The 21,632-nt window shown below is 43.4% G+C and overlaps 1 protein-coding gene across 1 annotated transcript in view; it reads left to right on the plus strand.

Moving 5' to 3' along the window:
• Positions 1 to 21,632, plus strand: part of zdhhc2 (zDHHC palmitoyltransferase 2) — a 129,046-nt gene that overhangs the window by 71,285 nt on the left and 36,129 nt on the right. The window contains exons 4-7 of the mRNA XM_078221462.1: positions 1,750 to 1,870; positions 7,896 to 7,965; positions 11,704 to 11,736; positions 17,823 to 17,943. Coding sequence (XP_078077588.1) covers positions 1,750 to 1,870; positions 7,896 to 7,965; positions 11,704 to 11,736; positions 17,823 to 17,943 — 345 coding nt within the window. The remainder of the gene's footprint in view (positions 1 to 1,749; positions 1,871 to 7,895; positions 7,966 to 11,703; positions 11,737 to 17,822; positions 17,944 to 21,632) is intronic.

The following is a 21,632-nucleotide window of genomic DNA, read 5'->3' on the forward strand; positions in this document are numbered from 1 at the left end:
AAGAACTGGTTGTTGAAGGTGAAGACATTGTGGTCCAGGATGAAGCGGATGAGTTGTAAAATTGCATCTGGAAACTGGCAGTTGACGGCATTGAGTACTGAGGCCGTTGCAGCAATGCCATCATCGTGGGGGATGCTGGTGTAGAGTGCCGAGACATCCATTGTGACGAGGAGTGCTCCTGGTTCAACTGCTCCATGTGCGTTGAGTTCCTGTAGGAAGTCCGTAGTGTCGCGACAAAAGCTGGGGGTTCTTTGTACAATGGATTTCAAGATGCCCTCGACATAGCCGGAGAGGTTCTCGCACAGGGTTCCATTGCCGGAAACAATGGGACGGCCGGGTGTGTTTGCCTTGTGTATCTTTGGGAGGCAGTAGAGATCTCCAACGCGTGGAGTACGTGGGATGAGAGCACGAAGGGTGCTTTGAAGGTCCGGATCAAAGGTTTTGATCAGAGTGTTGAGTTGACGGGTGTGTTCTTTGGTCGGATCTGTGGGTAACTGTCTGTAGTGTTCTTCGTTGTTCAGTTGTCGGTACACTTCTTTGCAGTAATCCACTTACACAGGACTGTCAAAAATGTAATTCTCCACTTCTCGTGAAAAACTTATGAAAGCCCTCACTAAAGCTTGCATCTTATTTTTAGCACAACTGATGTGGGGCGGCACAGTGGTTAGCACTGCTGCCTCACAGCGCCAAGGATCCGGGTACGATTCGCGGCTTGAGTCACTGTCTGTGTGGAGCTCGCACATTCCCCCCCGTGTCTGCCCTGGTTTCCTTCCACAGTGCAAAGATGTGTGGATTGGCCAAGCAAAATTGCCCCTCAGTGTCAGGGGGACTAGCTAGGGTAAGTGCATGGGGTTATGGGGATAGGGCCGGGTGGGATTGTGGTCGGTGCAGTCTTGATGGGCTGAATGGCCTCCTCCTGCACTGAAGGAGTCTATGATTCTGTGATCTTGCAACTGGAAATGTTCTCCCAATAAATCTGATGGATGAAATAGCAAATTAGACACTGATGACAAGCAAGTCAGTTTGACAAACGAAACCCAGCGCTGTAATTATATGTTCAAGCTTGTGTATGGTTGTCCACAGCCATTCTCCCTGTATTTGGGTAATTGGGTGTTGTCCCACAGATTGCCATTGCTTCTGGAACTTTCCATTAGACATGACACTGAACTTTTAACGTAGCCTTTCAAAATACAGGGGGACAGGATGAAATTTGTGGTAATGATGGAGTGTGACCATACATTATATTTTCTGTCATTACCACTGTAAGGGTGCATGATGCAAGGAATACCAATATGTTACTGGATTACAACATTACTTGGGTAGGAGGCATTAAGAAATTAAAGGAGCGTGGTCGATCATGGAAAATTGACTTCAATCTCCAACCCTATTATATTTTAGGAATGGGGCCCTTCTGGTTAGCTGCTGCAGAGAGGCAGCTGGTTTTGATCCTTTGTGAATTCTGCCAACACAGCTAGGAAGCCTGGCAGAAGCCCATTACAATTGTTAATTGGGCCAATCATTGGAAATGCTTAAGGTTGAGCACTTTGAGGAAATCTGAGTAAGCACTATTTCTCCAAGTTACAATTCAGCCATTCAGAATTGGATCTTTTCAACTACCAATCACAGAACGTAAGTTAATACTGTTGGAGATTGGAGCCACCATAAGTTAATTTAATTGGAATTAGATTTCACAGAAGCTTTTTGGTCAATTTTAACCACATTTGTTTTGATTTTTATCTATATCTCCAGTTCCACCTGTCATATACAGACCGAGAACAAATAGAACGTGAAGACCGAGGCGAAGGTCAACAGGAAGTCCTTAGAAGAATGGCCAAGGAATTGCCCATCTACACAAGAACCTTATCTGGAGGTAAACAGCAAGTACTGTTAAAAGCAACAAAGAATTAGCAGCCAGATTTGGATTTTAATGCATATTGAATCTAGAAAAAACATCTGATGAAAGTAAGGTTACAGCTGAAGGCTGCAAAAGGTTGCAGTTCAACTAAAAAATGATCAGATGATCTTGAGCCAATTTCAAATCATATTGGCAGGTTCATCTCAAACAGGCATCATAGGATTCATTCGGCAGTCAGCTGCTTTCTTGATGGGAGGGTTATTGGTGGAATAGTGAATTGCACTACAGTACTGCAACCATATCTCCAACTCAAACCCCTGTTGAATGTGTGCCCATTGAGATTTCTGAATTCAACCTCACAAAACTTGTCTCAGGGCTGTAACCACTGGTCCAACTCCAAAAGCGGTACACATTTAACTTAGCATCTTTTTTTCAAGATCAAAGTGAATATCACAGGATAGCAGCAGCAAGGGGAAAATGTCACATCACCGTTTCAGTTCTGGTTCTTTGCAATTGTCAGAATTTTAGTGTGCAATTCATATTAAAAATTTCACACAGTTCACAAAAACTGGAATGTGCAGCTTAAAAAGCAAAGATAGCAACCATACGGCTTAACATATTGCAAAACAGGTTTCATGGTCTCCTTACAGAAACCACCCTGTACCTCTGTGAGACCAATTCATATGTTACAGAAGGCTATGTGTCAGCAACATGCCTTCCATACAGACAGTACATTTCCCTTGAATCTAATTTTGGAGTATGCAATAGAGTGGCACTAATGGCACAAAGGTGATGATGGAAATTCTGTTGAAGAATGTCAGGACGTGTCAGATTAACATTCAGCTGTAATTCCAATTACCATATGTTATTGCTGAATCTTAACTCAGTAATTAAAGAAAAATACTTGTGAGTCCCCCTCCACCTCTACAGCAATAATTTTAATTAAATGACCACTGGTTACTGACCCTCTTGCCTGTCAATGTTGAATTTGTGGTGCAATGAAATGCATGCTTTAAATTGCTAATTAAGCTGTCTGAGACAAGGGTCCTTGATTCTGAGACTAGGGATCCTGAATCTTAATAAGGGAAACAATGATGATATGAGGTGTGAATTGGCTATGGTGGATTGGGAAATGTTGCAGGGAATTTCTCTATAAAAACTTAAATTAATTTCACAGAGACAATATCTTTTAAGATGTATAAAAATTTATTTTAAAACATAAAGGACGTACAAGACAAACAAAACATTAACCTCGGCCGTGGGAGGCCTTCAGATGGTCAGGCAGCTGTGAATGCTAAAGAACCCTCCGAAGATCTTGAGGCACTGAGCCAAAGTTCATTACAATTATGTATTTTTGATATCTAAGGCACTCCTTCTAATTAGCTTAGACTTGATTTCATTTCACATTAATATGTCAGTCCAATACATGACAAACACATCAGCCAATTATGAGTCACTGCTTGACTTAGTGGTCTTTCATTTGTTACCTCAAAAACCGGATACTTTCCCCCCTGGCACGGGTAACTTCCTCGTTGCTATGTTTCTAAGGACGCTTTTACTCAAATACCTTTCCCACTGGCAATATGCCAAACAATAGATAGCACCACCTCTTGGGCCCGAGAGTTGATACTTTCTATGTCTTGACAATGAGCCTTTGCATTTTAAATATTAAATGTTTCATTAATTGTTTCAACATTTGTTCTGAGTGTCAATTCCCCATTGTATACTTCTGCTGACTGAAAATGTTCCACTTATAAACTTTTGAACTTCTTAGATTCAGCAATATTCACATTGGCTGTGTAAATTTTCATATTAATATATTATTATTATCGTAAATACATTTATTGATATATTAAAATCATCTTTCATATTATTTTAATAATAAGCATTCATGTTGGAGTAAATATGTTTTAACTCTTTCCTTCCCATCTATTACTAAACCTAGAAATCTGCCTAAGACTCTGTGTATTGATACAGAATCCCGTTCCTCAGGAAACATTACTTAAAGGGATGGCGGTGGATAATCAATGGAAAACATTCAAAGAGTATATGGGTGAACTGCAATAACTCTTTATTCCTGTCTGGCGCAATAATAAAATGGAAAAGGTGGCCAAACCATGGCTTACAAGGGAAATAAGGGATAGTATTAGATCCAAGGAAGAAACATACAAATTGGCCAACAAAAACAACAGACCTGAGGATTGGGAGCAGATTACAATTTGGAAAAGGAGGATCCAGGGATTGATTAAGAAGGGGAAAATAGAGTATGAGAGTAAAAGCATCCTTAGAAACATAAAAACTGACTGTAAAATTTTCTATAGATATGTCAAAATAAAAAGATTGGTGAAGACAAACGTAGGTCACTTACCACAAGAAACAGGGGAATTTATAATGGGGAACAAAGAAATGGCTGACCAATTAAATGCATACTTTGGTTCTGTCTTCACAAAAGAGGACATAAATAATGTAGCAGAAATGTTGGGGAACACAGGGTTTAGTGTGAGGGAGGAACTGAAAGAAATTTGTATTAGTAAAGAAATAGTTTTGGGGAAATTGATGGGATTGAAGGCCAATAAATCTCTCCCTCTAGAGTATTTTGTTTCTCTCTAGGTTATTTCCTTCCCTTTCACTAGGGTCTTTAGTTGTCCTTTCTCTGGTAGTACATTTAGGGTTACCAGCCCAAGTTTTAAACTTGCTGCAGCTGATATGAGTGGTCTTTGCTTCTCATCTATGATCTGGACCTCGGGATCTTCCTTCTTGCCATTGCATTGGGTTGTCAGGTTAATTCGTCCACTCAGCATGAGTATCGTGCCATCATGTAGCCTCAACCTTACCTTCAAGGTCTTCATTTTCCGATCTCCAATTTGGGCCACATCACACAGACTTGTGAAGGTTATTATGTTGCATGACACGCCGGTGTCTGTCTGACACTTGTTCACATGGTACTCTCTCTCTGCGCTCATCGTTGCAGCAATCACAAACCATTTGTCACCCATAGACTTAACTGAATCAACCTGTTGTATCTGGTATAATTCTTCATCAGAATCATCTGCTGATATCTTTCTCATGGCCATCTGTATAGGCCTGTTTTGCTTCTTTCTAGCCAAACACTTGTCTGTAAAATGCTTCTGCTTCTTGCAATTAAAACATTGCTTTTGCCATGCTGGACAACCCTCCTTTTCTCATACATGCTGTCTTTGCAGTATTTGCATCCTGCCCTTTGTCTGTGATTGTTCCATTCTTTCAGTTTGGACTGTTTCTCAGCATAATGTATCTCCTGGTCTGCTGTGCTATATTTATGCTCCAGCTGATGTTTCATAACTTCCCATTATGACACATCTCTATTGCTTTCTTTAGCATCAGTTTCTTATCTTTCAGTAGACTTGCTCTCACCAAGCAGTCTTGCAAACCTAAGACTAATTTACATTCAATCAGGTCATCTTTTAACTGTCCAAATTCACATGACTCTGCCAGCTGCACTACTGTCATCATAAACCATTCAATGGTCTTGTTTTCACTCTGAACTCTAGTGTTGAATACATAATGTTCATATGTAATATTTACTCTGGCTTCAAAATGTGCATTCAAGGCATTCAGAATCTCTGTCATCTGTTTTCTTTGCTCGTCAGTTAGACTTAAGTTGTTATAAACTTTGCAGCAGACCTTCCCCAGCATTGTGGCTACTCTTGTTGGTTCAGGCTTGTTAATTAAATCTGTTGCAATCTCATAGTTTTGCTGTTGCAAGTGGAAAAACTGCTGGTTTTGCCACATATTGCCATCCAATATTACTGGAGATGGGATGGGAAAATATACTGCAGCCATTTTTTACTCACTCGGTTACTTGTAGATTTCCTTTTTGTCCTTTTGTCAGCAACCTTTGTTTTGCAGATTTGAACCTTTTGGTGTTCCTGGATTCTTAGTATCTTCTCTGCATCATTTCTAGGTTTCAAAAATGTATTTATTCTCCATTTATGTACACCATGTTTCATATATAAGGATGGCAGTCTTTCTCTGTCTCTGTGAGAGGCTTTATTGAACTGAGCTTATGATGTCTGCTCCAGAGATAGTATCATGGAGAGTCAAATGACTACAGAACACCCATTAAACAGACTGCTTGCATTTCATAATCCAAACATACTTTTTCAAGCAAACCACACACCTATGTGAAAAAAACAGAATTCCATCAACCTCCAAAAAATCAGCAACCTCACCTTTTATAGTGATCTACATCATAGTACAAGTTGGAGGAGGGAGCAGCACACTACCTGCCATCCTTATCGCCTTACAAGTGTTAAACCATTAAGTAAGTTCACCCTCTTTATGCCAACAATTAACCCTCTAATATTGTGGTAAAATATATCAAAACTCCTGCATTTTTGTCGAATTAAATTCTGCAAAGCAATTTCCATACAGTCACATCCTTTGAATTTTGCCTCCACCCAAATCTAATATTACTTCCAATGATCCTAAACAAGTATCAAGTTGCAGCAGTTTAAGAAGTCAGCTCACCACCACCTTCTCAAGGGCAAGAATGGGCAATAAATGTTGACCTGGCCAGCAAGGCCCACATACCATGAATGATTTTTAAAAAAAATTAGATGACATATTAATTCGTACAATTTAAATTTTAATAGCTATATGATAACAGAAAATGCAATTATTTTGATTGTTGTGACATTTCTGTACTCTTTGGATATGTGGAAAAAGATGCTATTTATTGAGTGCAGAAATGTAACAATAATGACCGTATAAAATCAGCTCAGCTGTTTATTTGTATGAAACGTATATATTCTATGTTCAGTTCTTCTACTTGTGAAAGACTGAATTCCACGACTTGGATTATAATTATTTCTGTTGCTTTGGAATTGTATGGTGAAGCACTAGCTTTCAAATACTTAACATGTTCGTATGGAATTCCTCTGAAGGTTATTTTAATGGAAGGCATTAAAATATTTGAAGTTAAAGTTAATTTATTAGTCACAAGTAGATTTACGTTTACTGTGAAATATTTATTGGGGAGACGGTGGCACTGTGGTAATGTTACTGGACTAGTAATCCAAAGGCCCAGGTTAATGCTCTGGGGAGGATTGTTAAAAACCCATCTAGATCACTAATGTTCTTAAGCAAATTAAACCTGTCGTCCTTACCTGATCTGGCCTGCACGTGACTCCAGACCCACAGCAATGTGGTGAACTCTTAACTGCCCTTTGCAATGGCTTAACAAGCCACTCAATTCAAGGGCAGTGAGGAATGGGCAACAAATGCAGTCCTGGCCAGTGATGCCCACATCCCATGAAAGAATTTTTAAAAAATGCCTTAATCCATTTAGCTTTTTCAAGTAGAAGTTAGCTCTTTTATCAAAAGAATGGACAAATGAATTCCATATAGCTCTTTGTACACTCTTTTTTTTAAAAAGTGATAAATAAGAATCATTTTCCCATAAGAAAATAAGTAATAAGGGTGAGTTAAGTTCCTGATCTGAAATTTTTACATTGAAAATCTATTAGCTGCCTTGAATCTAACTGGCCTAAAAATCCCTCCTACTAATTCTTAATAACTTAACTCTTTCAAACTAGCTTCTGCTCATCACTTCCTGCCTCAAGCTCGGCACTTCTCCTGTCTACTGCCTCTCCTGCTGCCCTCCTTGACACTCCCACTCTTGTGGCCTCTCCTGCTTGCGTGGTGAGCAGGAGGATTGGGGAGAGTGGCAGCGAGCGTAGGTAGCAAGTGGCAGCTTATTTTTAAAAGTAAAGACCGAACATTTTCAGTATTCAAGCTAAACCAAGAATGTTGGTAGTGCTATTCTAGGAATGTACCTAATTTACCAACCATTCTAAAACAAAAACACTCCAGTAGAACATGCTTCAAACTGGGAATACCTGTATATATAGGATAAGCAGCAGACTATCTAATTTAAAGGCCCTGTTTCCAAACAAATGACACTAGTAAAGGCAATGGGTTGGATTAACATGTTTTTAGAAATATCCAAATTTGCCCAGATTTTTATTGCATATGCTTATATATAGCATTGTTTCCAAAGCAATTCGATACTGCGACAGATGTCAACTTGTGAAGCCAGATCGCTGTCATCACTGCTCAGTCTGTGACAAGTAAGCATTTACATACATTTTATAACATTTCTAGGAGTTCAGTTTACTGTTTTTTTGTTTTACAATGACTCTCTCGTCTGTAATGCATGATACGTTTCATCATATGTATTTACAAATGTTTTGCTTTCAAGTGTAAAGTGAGTGAGTGTAAAATCAGGTAGGTTGGTGTGGGGGTTGCTGTGCTTATCACCTACCCACCTCAGCTGCTATTTTACCAATGGCTGGGTAGGTGGTGGGTAACTCATCGGCCCATGCTTGGGCCAATTGAGATTCTTAAGTAGTATTTTACTAGTGGCAGCAAGAGTCCCACATCACATGGTATACCCTAGCGGCCTGAACGTTGGTTCGAGTGGAGTTCCTTCTGTTCAGCACCCTGTGTCCACTGGAGGATCCCCCAGTGGGGTGGGGCGTCAACTCAACATGAAGAAATCCCCATGGACTCTTTCACCTCCCCTCACCTGGCTGGCCCAGTCTGGGGACAACTGCAGTCCCAGGAGTAGCCACCACTTCTGATGGTGCTGCTGCAACTGAAGATCTGCTGCCCCCTTCCAGATTTGGGTGGTGAGAGGCATGATCCATGACTCCAGGTAATTAATTACCTGAACCCCGTAAAGTAGAATCTAGGCTTCCAGTTCCGACAGAGGCAGGCTCTCTCCAGACCTTCCAAAAGGTGAGCAAGACCACTGACCCCAAGTTGAATCCTAACTATAATATTGTAATGTTACAACAGAACATAGCAGGAGGTTTTAATGCTGTTTTTTCATTATATACGTTATTTTTATTTGGATAAATATAAGGAATGAAATCACTAGGATTTGAATAGCAACTTTAATGACCTTGGGATGCCCCAAAGTGTTTTGCAACCATTGAAGAACTTTTGAACAATCCTCATTGTTGCAGGAAAAGCTGTAACCAATTTGTACACAGCAAGGTTGTGCAGAAAGCATTGAGTTAATGACCGGATAATTTGTTTCAGTGATTTTGACTGAGGGATAAAAATTTACCAAGACACTGGGGAGCACTCCACAGCTCTTTGACTCTTTGATCTTGGTCTCTCTAGCAGACTTAGTTCATTTTAACCATTATCTTGAAGAATTGGCTAACCGGTGGCACATGCTGAAAGTTACTTCCAGTTAAAGTAATATAGCTTTTAATGTTTCAAAAGCAGATCTTAAAGGTACTGATCAGGAGATACAAGGGTTATTTGTGTCAGCTGTTGGTTCCAATCAGTATCTGAAGTCCTTTTGGATGCCAAATTCAGCCATAACAAGCAACAAAAAACTACAAAAAGGCGAAATTACAACATGCTGCTGTGCAGAGGGACCTGGAGGTCCTTGTGCATGAGACGCAAAAACCCAGTCTGCAGGTGCAACAGGTGATCAAGAAGGCAAATGGGATGTTGGCCTATATCGCGAGGGGGATAGAATATAAAAGCAGGGAGGTCTTGCTGCATCTGTACAGGGCATTGGTGAGGCCGCAGCTGGAGTACTGTGTGCAGTTTTGGTCCCCTTATTTGCGAAAGGATATATTGGCCTTGGAGGGAGTGCACAGAAGGTTCACCAGGTTGATACCAGAGATGAGGGGTGTTGACTATGAGGAGAGACTGAGCAGATTGGGTTTGTATTCATTGGAATTTAGAAGGCTGAGGGGGGATCTTATAGAGACCTATAAGATAATGAAGGGGCTGGATAGGGTAGAGATGGAGAGATTCTTTCCACTTAGAAAGGAAACTAGAACTAGAGGGCACAGCCTCAAAATAAAGGGGGGTCAGTTTACGACAGAGTTGAGGAGGAACTTCTTCTCTCAGAGGGTGGTGAATCTCTGGAATTCTCTGCCCACTGAAGTGGTGGAGGCTACCTCGCTGAATATGTTTAAATCACAGATAGATGGATTCCTGATCGGTAAGGGAATTAGGGATCAGGCGGGTAAGTGGAACTGATCCACTTCAGATCAGCCATGATCTTATTGAATGGCGGGGCAGGCTCGAGGGGCTAGATGGCCTACTCCTGCTCCTATTTCTTATGTTCTTCTGACAAGAGAACACTTTTGACTTTTCTCATCTTGTTTCAATGATAATGAAGTCTCAACGTGGGCTGTCCATTGACACATAAGACAAGTGATCATTTACTTCTTGTTAATGTTCTAAAGTCCTGGATATGCAGTAGGTGGACTAGCAGGGTAAATATGTGTGGTTACGGGGATTGGGCCTGGATGGGATTCTTGTCAGTGCAAGCTCGATGGGCCAAATGCCCTCCTTCTACACCATATGGATTCTAGGGTGAATTTCCACTGGTACATATGCATGATGTGGAGATGCCGGCGTTGGACTGGGGTAAACACAGTAAGAAGTTTAACAACACCAGGTTAAAGTCCAACAGGTTTATTTGGTAGCAAAAGCCACACAAGCTTTCGGAGCTCTAAGCCCCTTCTTCGGGTGAGTGGGAATTCTGTTCACAAACAGAGTTTATAAAGACACAGACTCAATTTACATGAATAATGGTTGGAATGCGAATACTTACAACTAATCAAGTCTTTAAGAAACAAAACAATGTGAATGGAGAGAGCATCAAGACAGGCTAAAAAGATGTGTATTGTCTCCAGACAAGACAGCCAGTGAAACTCTGCAGGTCCACGCAACTGTGGGAGTTACAAATAATGTGACATGAACCCAATATCCCGGTTGAGGCCATCCTCGTGTGTGCGGAACTTGGCTATCAGTTTCTGCTCAGCGACTCTGCGCTGTCATGTGTCGCGAAGGCCGCCTTGTAGAACGCTTACCCGAATATCAGAGGCCGAATGCCCGTGACCGCTGAAGTGCTCCCCAGCAGGAAGAGAACAGTCTTGCCTGGTGATTGTCGAGCGGTGTTCATTCAGAACACAGAACAGTTCATTCAGAACACGCAGACGCTGCGACAACGGATGAATGAACACCGCTCGACAATCACCAGGCAAGACTGTTCTCTTCCTGTTGGGGAGCACTTCAGCGGTCACGGGCATTCGGCCTCTGATATTCGGGTAAGCGTTCTCCAAGGCGGCCTTCGCGACACACGACAGCGCAGAGTCGCTGAGCAGAAACTGATAGCCAAGTTCCGCACACACGAGGACGGCCTCAACCGGGATATTGGGTTCATGTCACACTATTTGTAACTCCCACAGTTGCGTGGACCTGCAGAGTTTCACTGGCTGTCTTGTCTGGAGACAATACACATCTTTTTAGCCTGTCTTGATGCTCTCTCCATTCACATTGTTTTGTTTCTTAAAGACTTGATTAGTTGTAAGTATTCGCATTCCAACCATTATTCATGTAAATTGAGTCTGTGTCTCTATAAGCTCTGTTTGTGAACAGAATTCCCACTCACCTGAAGAAGGGGCTTAGAGCTCCGAAAGCTTGTGTGGCTTTTGCTACCAAATAAACCTGTTGGACTTTAACCTGGTGTTGTTAAACTTCTTACATATGCATGAGCCATGACTACTTGATTTACATTATTCAGCGTCACATTACCATCAGGATAAACTGATTTGTGGCATTCATATTTTGCTTCCTATCAGACCTCTAAAACACTTACATTTTGTACGAGCTTTAACATAGCTGTTAGCATTTATACAGTGGGGTCATTTTCTCATATGCACTGCCAATATGTGAGGCTCCCTGCTGGTAGTCCCGACTCTGACAATGATGCACAATATGATTGATTTTAATATTTTGTAATAACTCAATGATTTTTTTGTTTTCAATAGGTGCATTTTGAAGATGGACCATCACTGTCCTTGGTATGTATAAACTTTCAGATCTTGATTTGATTCAGCTTCACACTGGCTTCTTTAACAAATGGCATAGCTCCAAAATGATGCCGCAGTTTCTCAGAATGTTGACATTTACAAATAGTAGACTGAGACATTTGTAAATAGTTACCTCTCCTCAGATACTCTCCCCCTCCCTTTCAAAACTTACCACCCCCACTTCTTCGTAAAAACCTTTAGTCCCTCTATCCTTGAAAACTACTGCCTCATCTCCAACCTTGAAAGAGCATCTGAGTAGTCAGAGCAGGGAATGGTCAGCATGACTCTAGCTCTGCTGAAATCACAGAAGTAGCACCATTTTTAATTACTAGAACATGGGAGAGGAAAGACATTTTAGTTCCACGGGAAATTTCATGGGGAGTGTTTATCACCATGTCACTGTGCTATGATTTTGAAAATGTTAATCAAGCATAAACTTCATTTCAATCCTCCATTACCCAGTCAACTCCAGTGTTGTCTCTTGCCTATCAAATGGCCATCAGCCCTGAAGAGGTGTTATAACAAGGTAGATGAGAAGCAAAGGGAATGAATGAGATGGAAGGGTTATTGACTGTGGGAGTATTTGGTGTGTAGGGGTGGGCAGCGGGTTCAGCTTTGGTGTGCCATAATGCTTCATGCACTCAGGTTATCTGAACTGCACTTATATGAGTCTGTTGTGAGCGTATCTGGCAGGTAGGTGAGATGTTCCAGGGACCTGGCACCTCAGGCCCCTCTTCTTCCTGCTCCTCCTGTTGCTCCTCCCCCTCTTCCTCCTCCTGCAAGGGTGCAGAGAAGTCACCACCTTCCTCCTCCTGCAGTTCCAATCCCCTCCACAGTGCTCTATTGTGAAAGATATAGCAAGCCTCTGCCATTCGTGACGCCCTTGTTGGTGCATAGCGAGGGACGCTCCCAAACCTGCCCAGGCACCTGAAATGCATCGTCCGAAACACAGTGGCTTGCTCCATGACCACTCTTGTGCTCACATGGGTCTGGTTACCCATCTTCTCTGCATCAGTGGTCGGGTTTCTCCCTCATGTCATCAACCATGTCCTTAGAAGGTAACTCTTTTCTCCAAGGAGCCATGTGCTGACTTATTTTGGAGGTGGAAGACCTGGAGGAGACATTTCTGGTGCAAATGAAGGCATCATGGCAGCTTCTAGAATATCTTGCACAGAGATATGGGACAGCCTTCCCATGGTCACATACCAACTGAACATTAATGGGGTGGAATCCCTTCCAATTCGCAAATTTTGCTGGTTGATCAGAGGGCACATGATGCTACATATGTGCAGCCTGTGATTCCCTCTTTCAGTGAGGATCCAGCCATTGCAGCAAATCTCAAATTGCAGACCTCTCTTTCTGATTGGCTTCGTCGGTAGAAAGGTAGACAAAGTTGACAGCCAAATTATCCAGTCACCTGGGAGAGACATTTGAACACAGCAGATTGTGAAATTGTGCATATGTCACCAGCTGATCCCTGGAAGGAATTGGAGGTGAAGAAATTCGGGGCTGTGATAACCTTGGCAACCACTGGCAATGCATGGCCATCTGCTCCACTGGAAAGGAGGTCTGATTTCAGGAGGCTGCAGGAGTCAGCAGTGAGCTGTCTCAGCCTCTTGAGGCACTATTGCTCAGTGATGTCAAGAAACCTGATCCTCTGCCTGTAGTCCTTCCTGTGAGCTGGAACTCTGTGGATATCCTCTCCCCCTGTGGAGCAGCATATGGCTGAACAAGAGGAAGCCACTGCTAGTGTTGCTCTTGCTGCTCCTGTTGCTGTTGTTGTTTCTGGTGCTCCTCTGGTTCCTCCTCAGAGGTCCAAGACACTGCAGTGAAGGCTGACAGCAGATAAAATCAGATCAAGGTGAGTGAAGTCCAGCAGCAGAAATGACTTCCAAAATGTTGTTTGTCACCTCTAAAGCAGCAGAAGCACACTCTCCGAACAAGTCCCATGAGCAAATGCCCATTTCTGCGTCTGTCCCCATCTTTTCAAATTACAATTCCTCCCACTGGGTGGGATTTTTCAGCCTCGCTTGCCCCAAAACCGGAAATTCCTGCCCGAGGTCAACAGATCTTTCCATAGTCCACATCCCGTCTGCTCCGATTCCCATGGCAGGCGGGACGGTAAAATTCGCCCACTTTGTCTTTGTCCCTACCCCACATACTCCATCCTTTCTCCAGCAAGTCCATCTCCCTCCCTGATCACTCTTTCAGGCTGAAGTAGATTAATGGCCAACTCAGCTTCCTGTTTGAAAACCCAAGTTGTACTAGTGACCCCATATCGTCTCCATTACATAAATTGAAAACTTTCACCCCTTTATAGCACCTTCCATGAGCCCATCTGCTGCTGTAAATATCACCCATACTTGGATTAAATTTAGAATTGACTATCCCAATTTTCTCCTGGCCAATCTCTTATCTTCCACCCTCCATAAACTAGAGCTTATCCAAAGCTCCACTGCCTCAATGCTAACCCTAGCCCCACTCTGCAATCACCAATGCTAAGTTGAACCGCCGCATACCAGTCGTGAAGGTACTATGTGGGCTGCTCCCACCCACCCCATTGGCAGCCATGCTTTCAGCTATCAAGATCCTGAGCTCTGGGATCCCATTCTCAAATCTATCCAGTTCTTCTCCATGCTGTCCTCCTTTAAAGCCCTCCTTTGATCAACCTCTTTGACCAAACTCTTAGTCCCTTATCCTGAACTCCTTCTTTGATTTGGTACCAGTTTGTGTCTGGCTATGCTCCTATGAAATACCCTGACAGATTTTCCTCTGTTAAAGTTATATATAGTCGTTGAGAAATGAAATAACATTTCATAAATGTAATCTCCTGTCAGCTAAGAACTGCACCTCTCAATGTCCAAAGCCCTTTGACGAAAGAAAAACTCTAATCTACAGTTCCAAAGTAATTAATCCCTTTTGGCTTGGGAACTTTCGAAAGACCGTAATGGGATCCTTTCAGCTGGTGGCATAGACTCAGAGGAATTGTGTCGTGCCCTGACTTGGACTTGTAACTCATTTCCTGACTCTGACAAGAATTTCAGGGAATTTGGTCTCAATATTTGGAAGGATGGAGCTGAGGAACATGATAGCGTGGGAGCTTAATAACCCTGAAATGCCAGGGAATTAACAGCAGCTCCTCATTATAGGGTTGGGGGAGACAGGACCTGGCAATAGGAGGGAAAGAGAGAAGAACTTGGGATAGAGGAGCAGAGTTGGAAAACCACAGAACAGATGGATAAAGATTGAGGGTTGGAAACCTGTGGGGCAGGTGGCCAGCAGTCGGATACGGGGAGCTGTGGGAGAATGCAGCCGCAGCATGGTAGGAGAGATCACAACAGCATAAGGTTTGCCTGAGGGATTGGGGAGAGAATTCCTGCCACTCTGAGTCACAAGTGTTGTAAAAAGTGCTTACTGTCAGCAGCTGGATGCGCCAATCTCCATTTCCCAGAACCTTGTTGGCCAGCAGCCATTAGATTTAAATCTTGTTCCCTGTGGGAGTCTGATTTGAATATGATAATGCAGTGTCTGACCTCGCCAAGACTCACAAACCACAGTTGTAAAAATAAAGGAAGATATGTATGCGATGGGTTAAGGTTGCATTTCTCAATTTAAAATTTTTAACCTCCCTCACCTTCTCCTGCCTATTGTAGGGGTTTAATATTGACCCCTGTGTTTCTTGCTGCCTCCTCACTGAGTACCAATGTCAGACTATGACTGAGGATATTGCCAAGGTGCTTTTTCGAAAATTGCAAAATTGATCCCATGTCACCACTCCAACAAAAGATAGGTTGGCATTGACACTACAATGCAATGCTAAGTTTACCTTATCCGTATAATAAACTTGGATTGTTACAGGATTTCACGGGTAAACAAGGAAAGTTGATTTTGGGTGTAAATTCCGAGCTCTCCATTTGGGGGGTACTTCCACTGGGCGATTGCCCGTTGCTGAGAACCAATAAATGCGGTTTAAATTGCAAACTTTGGATGGTTCCGGCTCTGTTATGCAAATAGGTATCTCAGAAACGTTTAGAGGAACTAAAACCTCTTTTAACTTCTGAATAATGATTGCAAAGGCACAGATTGTGTCCCCACAAGACTCACCCCACACCCCTGACTCGCCCCAGAGGACTCTCCCACCCCTTAGCTTTTAACCTCCCCCACCCCCGGTATTCCCCACCATCTGACTCTCCAAGGGATTCCCCCTGACCAAACCCAACCACCCTCCAACAGGGTCAACCCCCACATGCCCAACCCAACTTCACCCACCCCTCCCCACCCCAATGGTCCACCCTCTCAAGGTCTGACCCTGCCTTGCCTGCCCCCAAGGTCCAACCCTTCCTTCATGCCCAATGTCCAACTCCCTCCCCGATGCCTAATCTCCCCCAACATCTGATTCCCCCCACCCCCCAAATCCTATGCAGTTACAAACAAAGAACAAAGAACAATACAGCACAGGAACAGATCCTTCGGCCCTCCAAGCCCGTGCCGCTCCCTGGTCCAAACTAGACCATTCTTTTGTATCCCTCCATTCCCACTCCGTTCATATGGCTGTCTAGATAAGTCTTAAACGTTCCCAGTGTGTCCGCCTCCACCACCTTGCCTGGCAGCGCATTCCAGGCCCCCACCACCCTCTGTGTAAAATATGTCCTTCTGATATCTGTGTTAAACCTCCCCCCCTTCACCTTGAACCTATGACCCCTCGTGAACGTCACCACCAACCTGGGGAAAAGCTTCCCACCGTTCACCCTATCTATGCCTTTCATAATTTTATACACCTCTATCAAGTCTCCCCTCATCCTCCGTCTTTCCAGGGAGAACAACCCCAGTTTACCCAATCTCTCCTCATAACTAAGCCCCTCCATACCAGACAACATCCTGGTAAACCTCCTCTGTACTCTTTCCAAAGCCTCCACGTCTTTCTGGTAGTGTGGCGACCAGAACTGGACGCAGTATTCCAGATGCGGCCGAACCAACGTTCTATACATCTGCAACATCAGATCCCAACTTTTATACTCTATGCCCCGTCCTATAAAGGCAAGCATACCATATGCCTTCTTCACCACCTTCTCCACCTGTGACGTCACCTTCAAGGATCTGTGGACTTGCGCACCCAGGTCCCTCTGCGTATCTACACCCTTTATGGTTCCGCCATTTATCGTATAGCTCCTCCCTACGTTATTTCTACCAAAATGCATCACTTCGCATTCATCAGGATTGAACGCCATCTGCCATTTCTTTGCCCAAATTTCCAGCCTATCTATATCCTTCTGTAGCCTCTGATAATGCTCCTCACTATCTGTAAGTCCTGCCAATTTTGTGTCGTCCGCAAACTTACTGATCACCCCAGTTACACCTTCTTCCAGATCGTTTATATAAATCACAAACAGCAGAGGTCCCAATACAGAGCCCTGCGGAACACCACTAGTCACAGGCCTCCAGCTGGAAAAAGACCCTTCTACTACCACCCTCTGTTACCTTAGAAACTTACCTTCTCTCTGGCCTATCAATTCTCAATGGATATTTAAACTTATCTGGTTTAAGGCGGCTCGTGCCACAGGAAAGGAAGTTTGTCCTCCTTCAATCTGACTCTGTTGGACTACTGAGCCTTGGGGGCTGCTGCACTGCTGTATCTCGCCTGGCTTAATTCAGAAGGCTGGGCGAGACGGGCATGGAAGAAATTTCACATAAATAGTTGGGCATGGAGTGACGATCCAATGCTGATTGCCACTCTGAGGAAGTTATGGCCATTATAAATATTTCAATAAATGTTGCTGGTAGTAGTGGAAATATCCTAAACATTAGGTTTTCATAAACCCTATCACACTCTGGGAAGGCACAATGCTGATGCTGAGAATCATTTCAGGATAGACAAAGACATTTTCATAATTGGTGCCGGTAGACTTGGAATGCCAAAGCCACAAACATGGAAACAAATTCAGGAACTTCCGCTATTGTGTCCGTGTGAATTAGCAGCCAGTTTTACATCTCTCCCAGTTTTCATTTCCATTGCTATGATTCATTATTTAACAACCTGAACTCATTATGATGAAAGGTACATCTGCGTTTGTTTACAGGGTGAACAATTGTGTTGGATTCTCCAATTACAAGTTTTTCTTCCTGTTCTTGGCTTACTCCCTGCTTTACTGCGTATTTATCGCTGCCACCGATTTGCAGTACTTCATCAAGTTTTGGATGGTGAGCTTTAACATAAATCCATTTGCTTTCCTCATTTTTCTTCTCTACTAAAGAATGCAGTTTTGTGGGGTTTTTAAACATCTACATATAATATGCGACATCTATTCAATCACATGATTAAGCTTCAAGAGGTAAAAGCGATGTTTTGAAGTCATTTTTTGTTAATGTTATAAATAAATAGAGAAAATCAATCAATTAATTAAACATAATCTCCATTCTTTTGCCTAATTGTATGTCTAAATGCATCCCTTTCATTATTTTTATTTGTTCATGAGATGTGAGCATCACTGACAAGGCCAATATTTATTACCAATCCTAATTGCCCTTGAGAAGGTGGTGGTGAGCTGTCTTCTTGAACGGTCCATGTGGTGTAGATACACCCACAGAGCTTTTAGGGAGGGGTTTTCAGAACTTTAACCCAGGAACAATGAAGGAACAGTGATGTAGTTCCAAGTCAGGATGGTGTATGACATGGAGAGGATCTTGTAATTGGAGGTGTTTCCATCACTGTGGGTGTACCCACCTACACCACATGGACTCCAGGGTTTCTAGAAGGCAGCTCACCACCATCTTCCCAAGGGCAATCAGGGGTGGATGTTTGCATCCATGAATGAATTTAAAAAACGAAAGGGATGCATTTAGATGCACAATTACACAAAGAGATAGAGATAATAGCTAATTAATTGACTTGTTTTTCGAAGTGGTAGAAGTCGGGGTTTGAAAGGTGTTGTCAGAAGACCCTTGGCTGGTTGCTGCAGTGCATTCTTCCTAATGAAGTTAAAACTAACCCAGAGGTTAAAGAGCTTTAGGAAATATACAATGGAACAGATGTAGTGAGGACTAGGAGCCGGCTAAAGATTTGTGACATGAAGTGATACAAGAGCAAAAGAAACATGGGACGTGAGACGAAGAATCAAAAATAATTTTTAAAAGATCTAGCATTTCTATAGTATCTTATTATGAATTATTTTGAAATGCATAAAATAAGTTGCATTTATAGAGTGCTTTTAACGTAGTAAAATATGCCAGAACGTTTCACAAAAGCATCATCAATCAAACTTTGATAATAAGCCACATAAGGAGATTTTAGGACAGATGACCAAAAGCTTAGTCAAAGGGTAGATTTAAGGAGCATTTTAAAGAAGGATAAAGAGGTGGAGAGCGGGTTTAATGAGAGAATTTGAGAGCTTATGACATGCACAGTTAAATGCATAGCCACAGTTGGTGGAGCAACTAAAATGGGGATGCTGATAGAGACATAATTGGAGGAGAGCAGATATGTCAGAGGGTTGAGGGGCTGGAAGATGCAAAGATAGAGAAGGGCAAGATCAAAGAGGGATTTTAACAAGGATGAGCATTTTAAATTGAAATGTTGTTTCGCCGGGAGCCAATGTAGATCAGCGAGCACAGTGATGATGGATCAATGGGTTTTGGTGTGAGTCAGGATCGGAGTAGTAGAGTTTTGGTTTACCTCAAGTTTACAGAATGGAGGCCAACCAGGTGTGTGTTGGAATAGTCAAGTCTACAGTTAACAAAGGCATGGATGAGGATTTCAGCAGCACATGAACTGAGGCAGGGGCAGAGTCAAGCAATGTGACTGAAGTGGAAATAGGTGGTCATAAGACCATAAGAAATAGGAACAAAAGTAGGCCGTTTGGCCCCTTGAGCCTGCTGTGCCATTCAATAGGATCATGCTGATCTAACATTCCTCATGTCCACTTCCCTGCCCTTTCCCCGAAACCCTTGATTCCCTTACTGATCAAAAATATATCTATCGCAGCGTTAAATATATTCACAATGACTCTGCATCCACAGCCCTTTGTGGCAAAGAGTTCCAAAAGACTCTCAGCCCTCGGAGAGAAGAAATTCCTCTTGATCTCAGTCACCTTTGAAGGTGACGTCACAGGTTGAAGGTGACGTCACAGGTGGAGAAGGTGGTGAAGAAGGCATATGGCATGCTTGCCTTTATAGGACGGGGCATAGAGTATAAAAGTTGGGGTCTGATGTTGCAGATGTATAGAACGTTGGTTCGGCCGCATTTGGAATACTGCGTCCAGTTCTGGTCGCCACACTACCAGAAGGACGTGGAGGCTTTGGAGAGAGTACAGAGGAGGTTTACCAGGATGTTGCCTGGTATGGAGGGGCTTGGTTATGAGGAGAGATTGGGGAAACTGGGGTTGTTCTCCTTGGAAAGACGGAGGATGAGGGGAGACTTAATAGAGGTGTATAAAATTATGAAAGGCATAGATAGGGTGAACGGTGGGAAGCTTTTCCCCGGGTCGGTGGTGACGTTCACGAGGGGTCATAGGTTCAAGGTGAAGGGGGGGAGGTTTAACACAGATATCAGAAGGACATATTTCACACAGAGGGTCGTGGGGGCCTGGAATGTGTTGCCGGGCAAGGTGGTGGAGGCGGACACACTGGGAACGTTTAAGACTTATCTAGACAGCTATATGAACGGAGTGGGAATGGAGGGATACAAAAGAGTGGTCTAGTTTGGACCAGGGAGCGGCGCGGGCTAATTGTTCCTGGTTTCTCGTTTCAAGGCTTCATTCTACGATCATCTTGCTGGTGCCAGTACAGAGTGAGACTGCGGATAGTTGGGAACCTGTCTCGGGGGCAGGGGATTCATATGGTGTTCGTGGAAGTGGAAATGACTAGGGTTGGGAAGCATTTTCCGATCGGGGCCATTGTGATCTCCTGGACTCGTTTCGATCGCCTCAGGGGGTCGGAGAGGAATTTCCCAGATTTTTTTTTCCCCATATTGGCCCTGGGGTTTTTCACTCTGGGTTTTCGCCTCTCCCTGGAGATCACATGGTCTGGAATGGGGGGGTGGGGGTAAGTTAATAGGTTGTAATGAACAAAGCATCGTAGCTGTGAGGGACAGCTCGGTGGATAGGATATTGGTATGTAGATAGGCTGGAAAATTGGGCGGGGATCCTGGATTCAGGATTCAATCCTGGACCGGGGAGCGGCGCGGGCTTGGAGGGCCGAAGGGCCTGTTCCTGTGCTGTATTGTTCTTTGTTCTTTGTCTTTGTTTAAATTGGTGCCCCTTTATTCTGAGACTATGTTCTCTAATCCTAGACTCTCCCATGAGGGGAAACATTCAGCATTTACTCTGTCAAGCCTCATAAGAATCCGATATGTTTCAATGAGATCACCTCTCATTCTTCTAAATTCCAATGAGTAGAGTCCCAATCTGTTTAACCTTTCCTCAGAAGACAGTCCCTCCTTACTGGGGATCATCTGAGAGAGTATTTTCTTATCAGTCTCTAATGAAATAATGGGGGCAATTCTCCCATCCCGCTGCGCTAATCTTTTAGTGCAGCAAGCCGGGAGAATCTCAAGGCAGGCGATTCGCGGGGTTTGCGTGTCCGTTCGTGCCCCGCTAGCATCTCCCAGTACCAGAACTGGTGGCATCAGATCCGCATCAGAAATCGGTCGGGAGGCGCAAAGACCATTTAAATTGTCATTTCAATATAATTTGAATGAGATTAGAGGGCCCAGGACTAAAATCTCTGGGCCCGCTGGCATCTCCCACCCCATCAGAGCAGTTCACTCCAGCGGGGATTACAGTAGCTCCCCACTTTCAGGGAACCAGTGACCCGACCCCGCTGGCAATTGGGGCCTCCCAGACGGTCAGGTGACGGGGGTTGCCTCTGGGCATTGGCACCCTGGCAGTGCCAGC

Source organism: Mustelus asterias, chromosome 1 (assembly GCF_964213995.1).
Source record: "Mustelus asterias chromosome 1, sMusAst1.hap1.1, whole genome shotgun sequence".
NCBI lineage: Eukaryota > Metazoa > Chordata > Chondrichthyes > Carcharhiniformes > Triakidae > Mustelus > Mustelus asterias.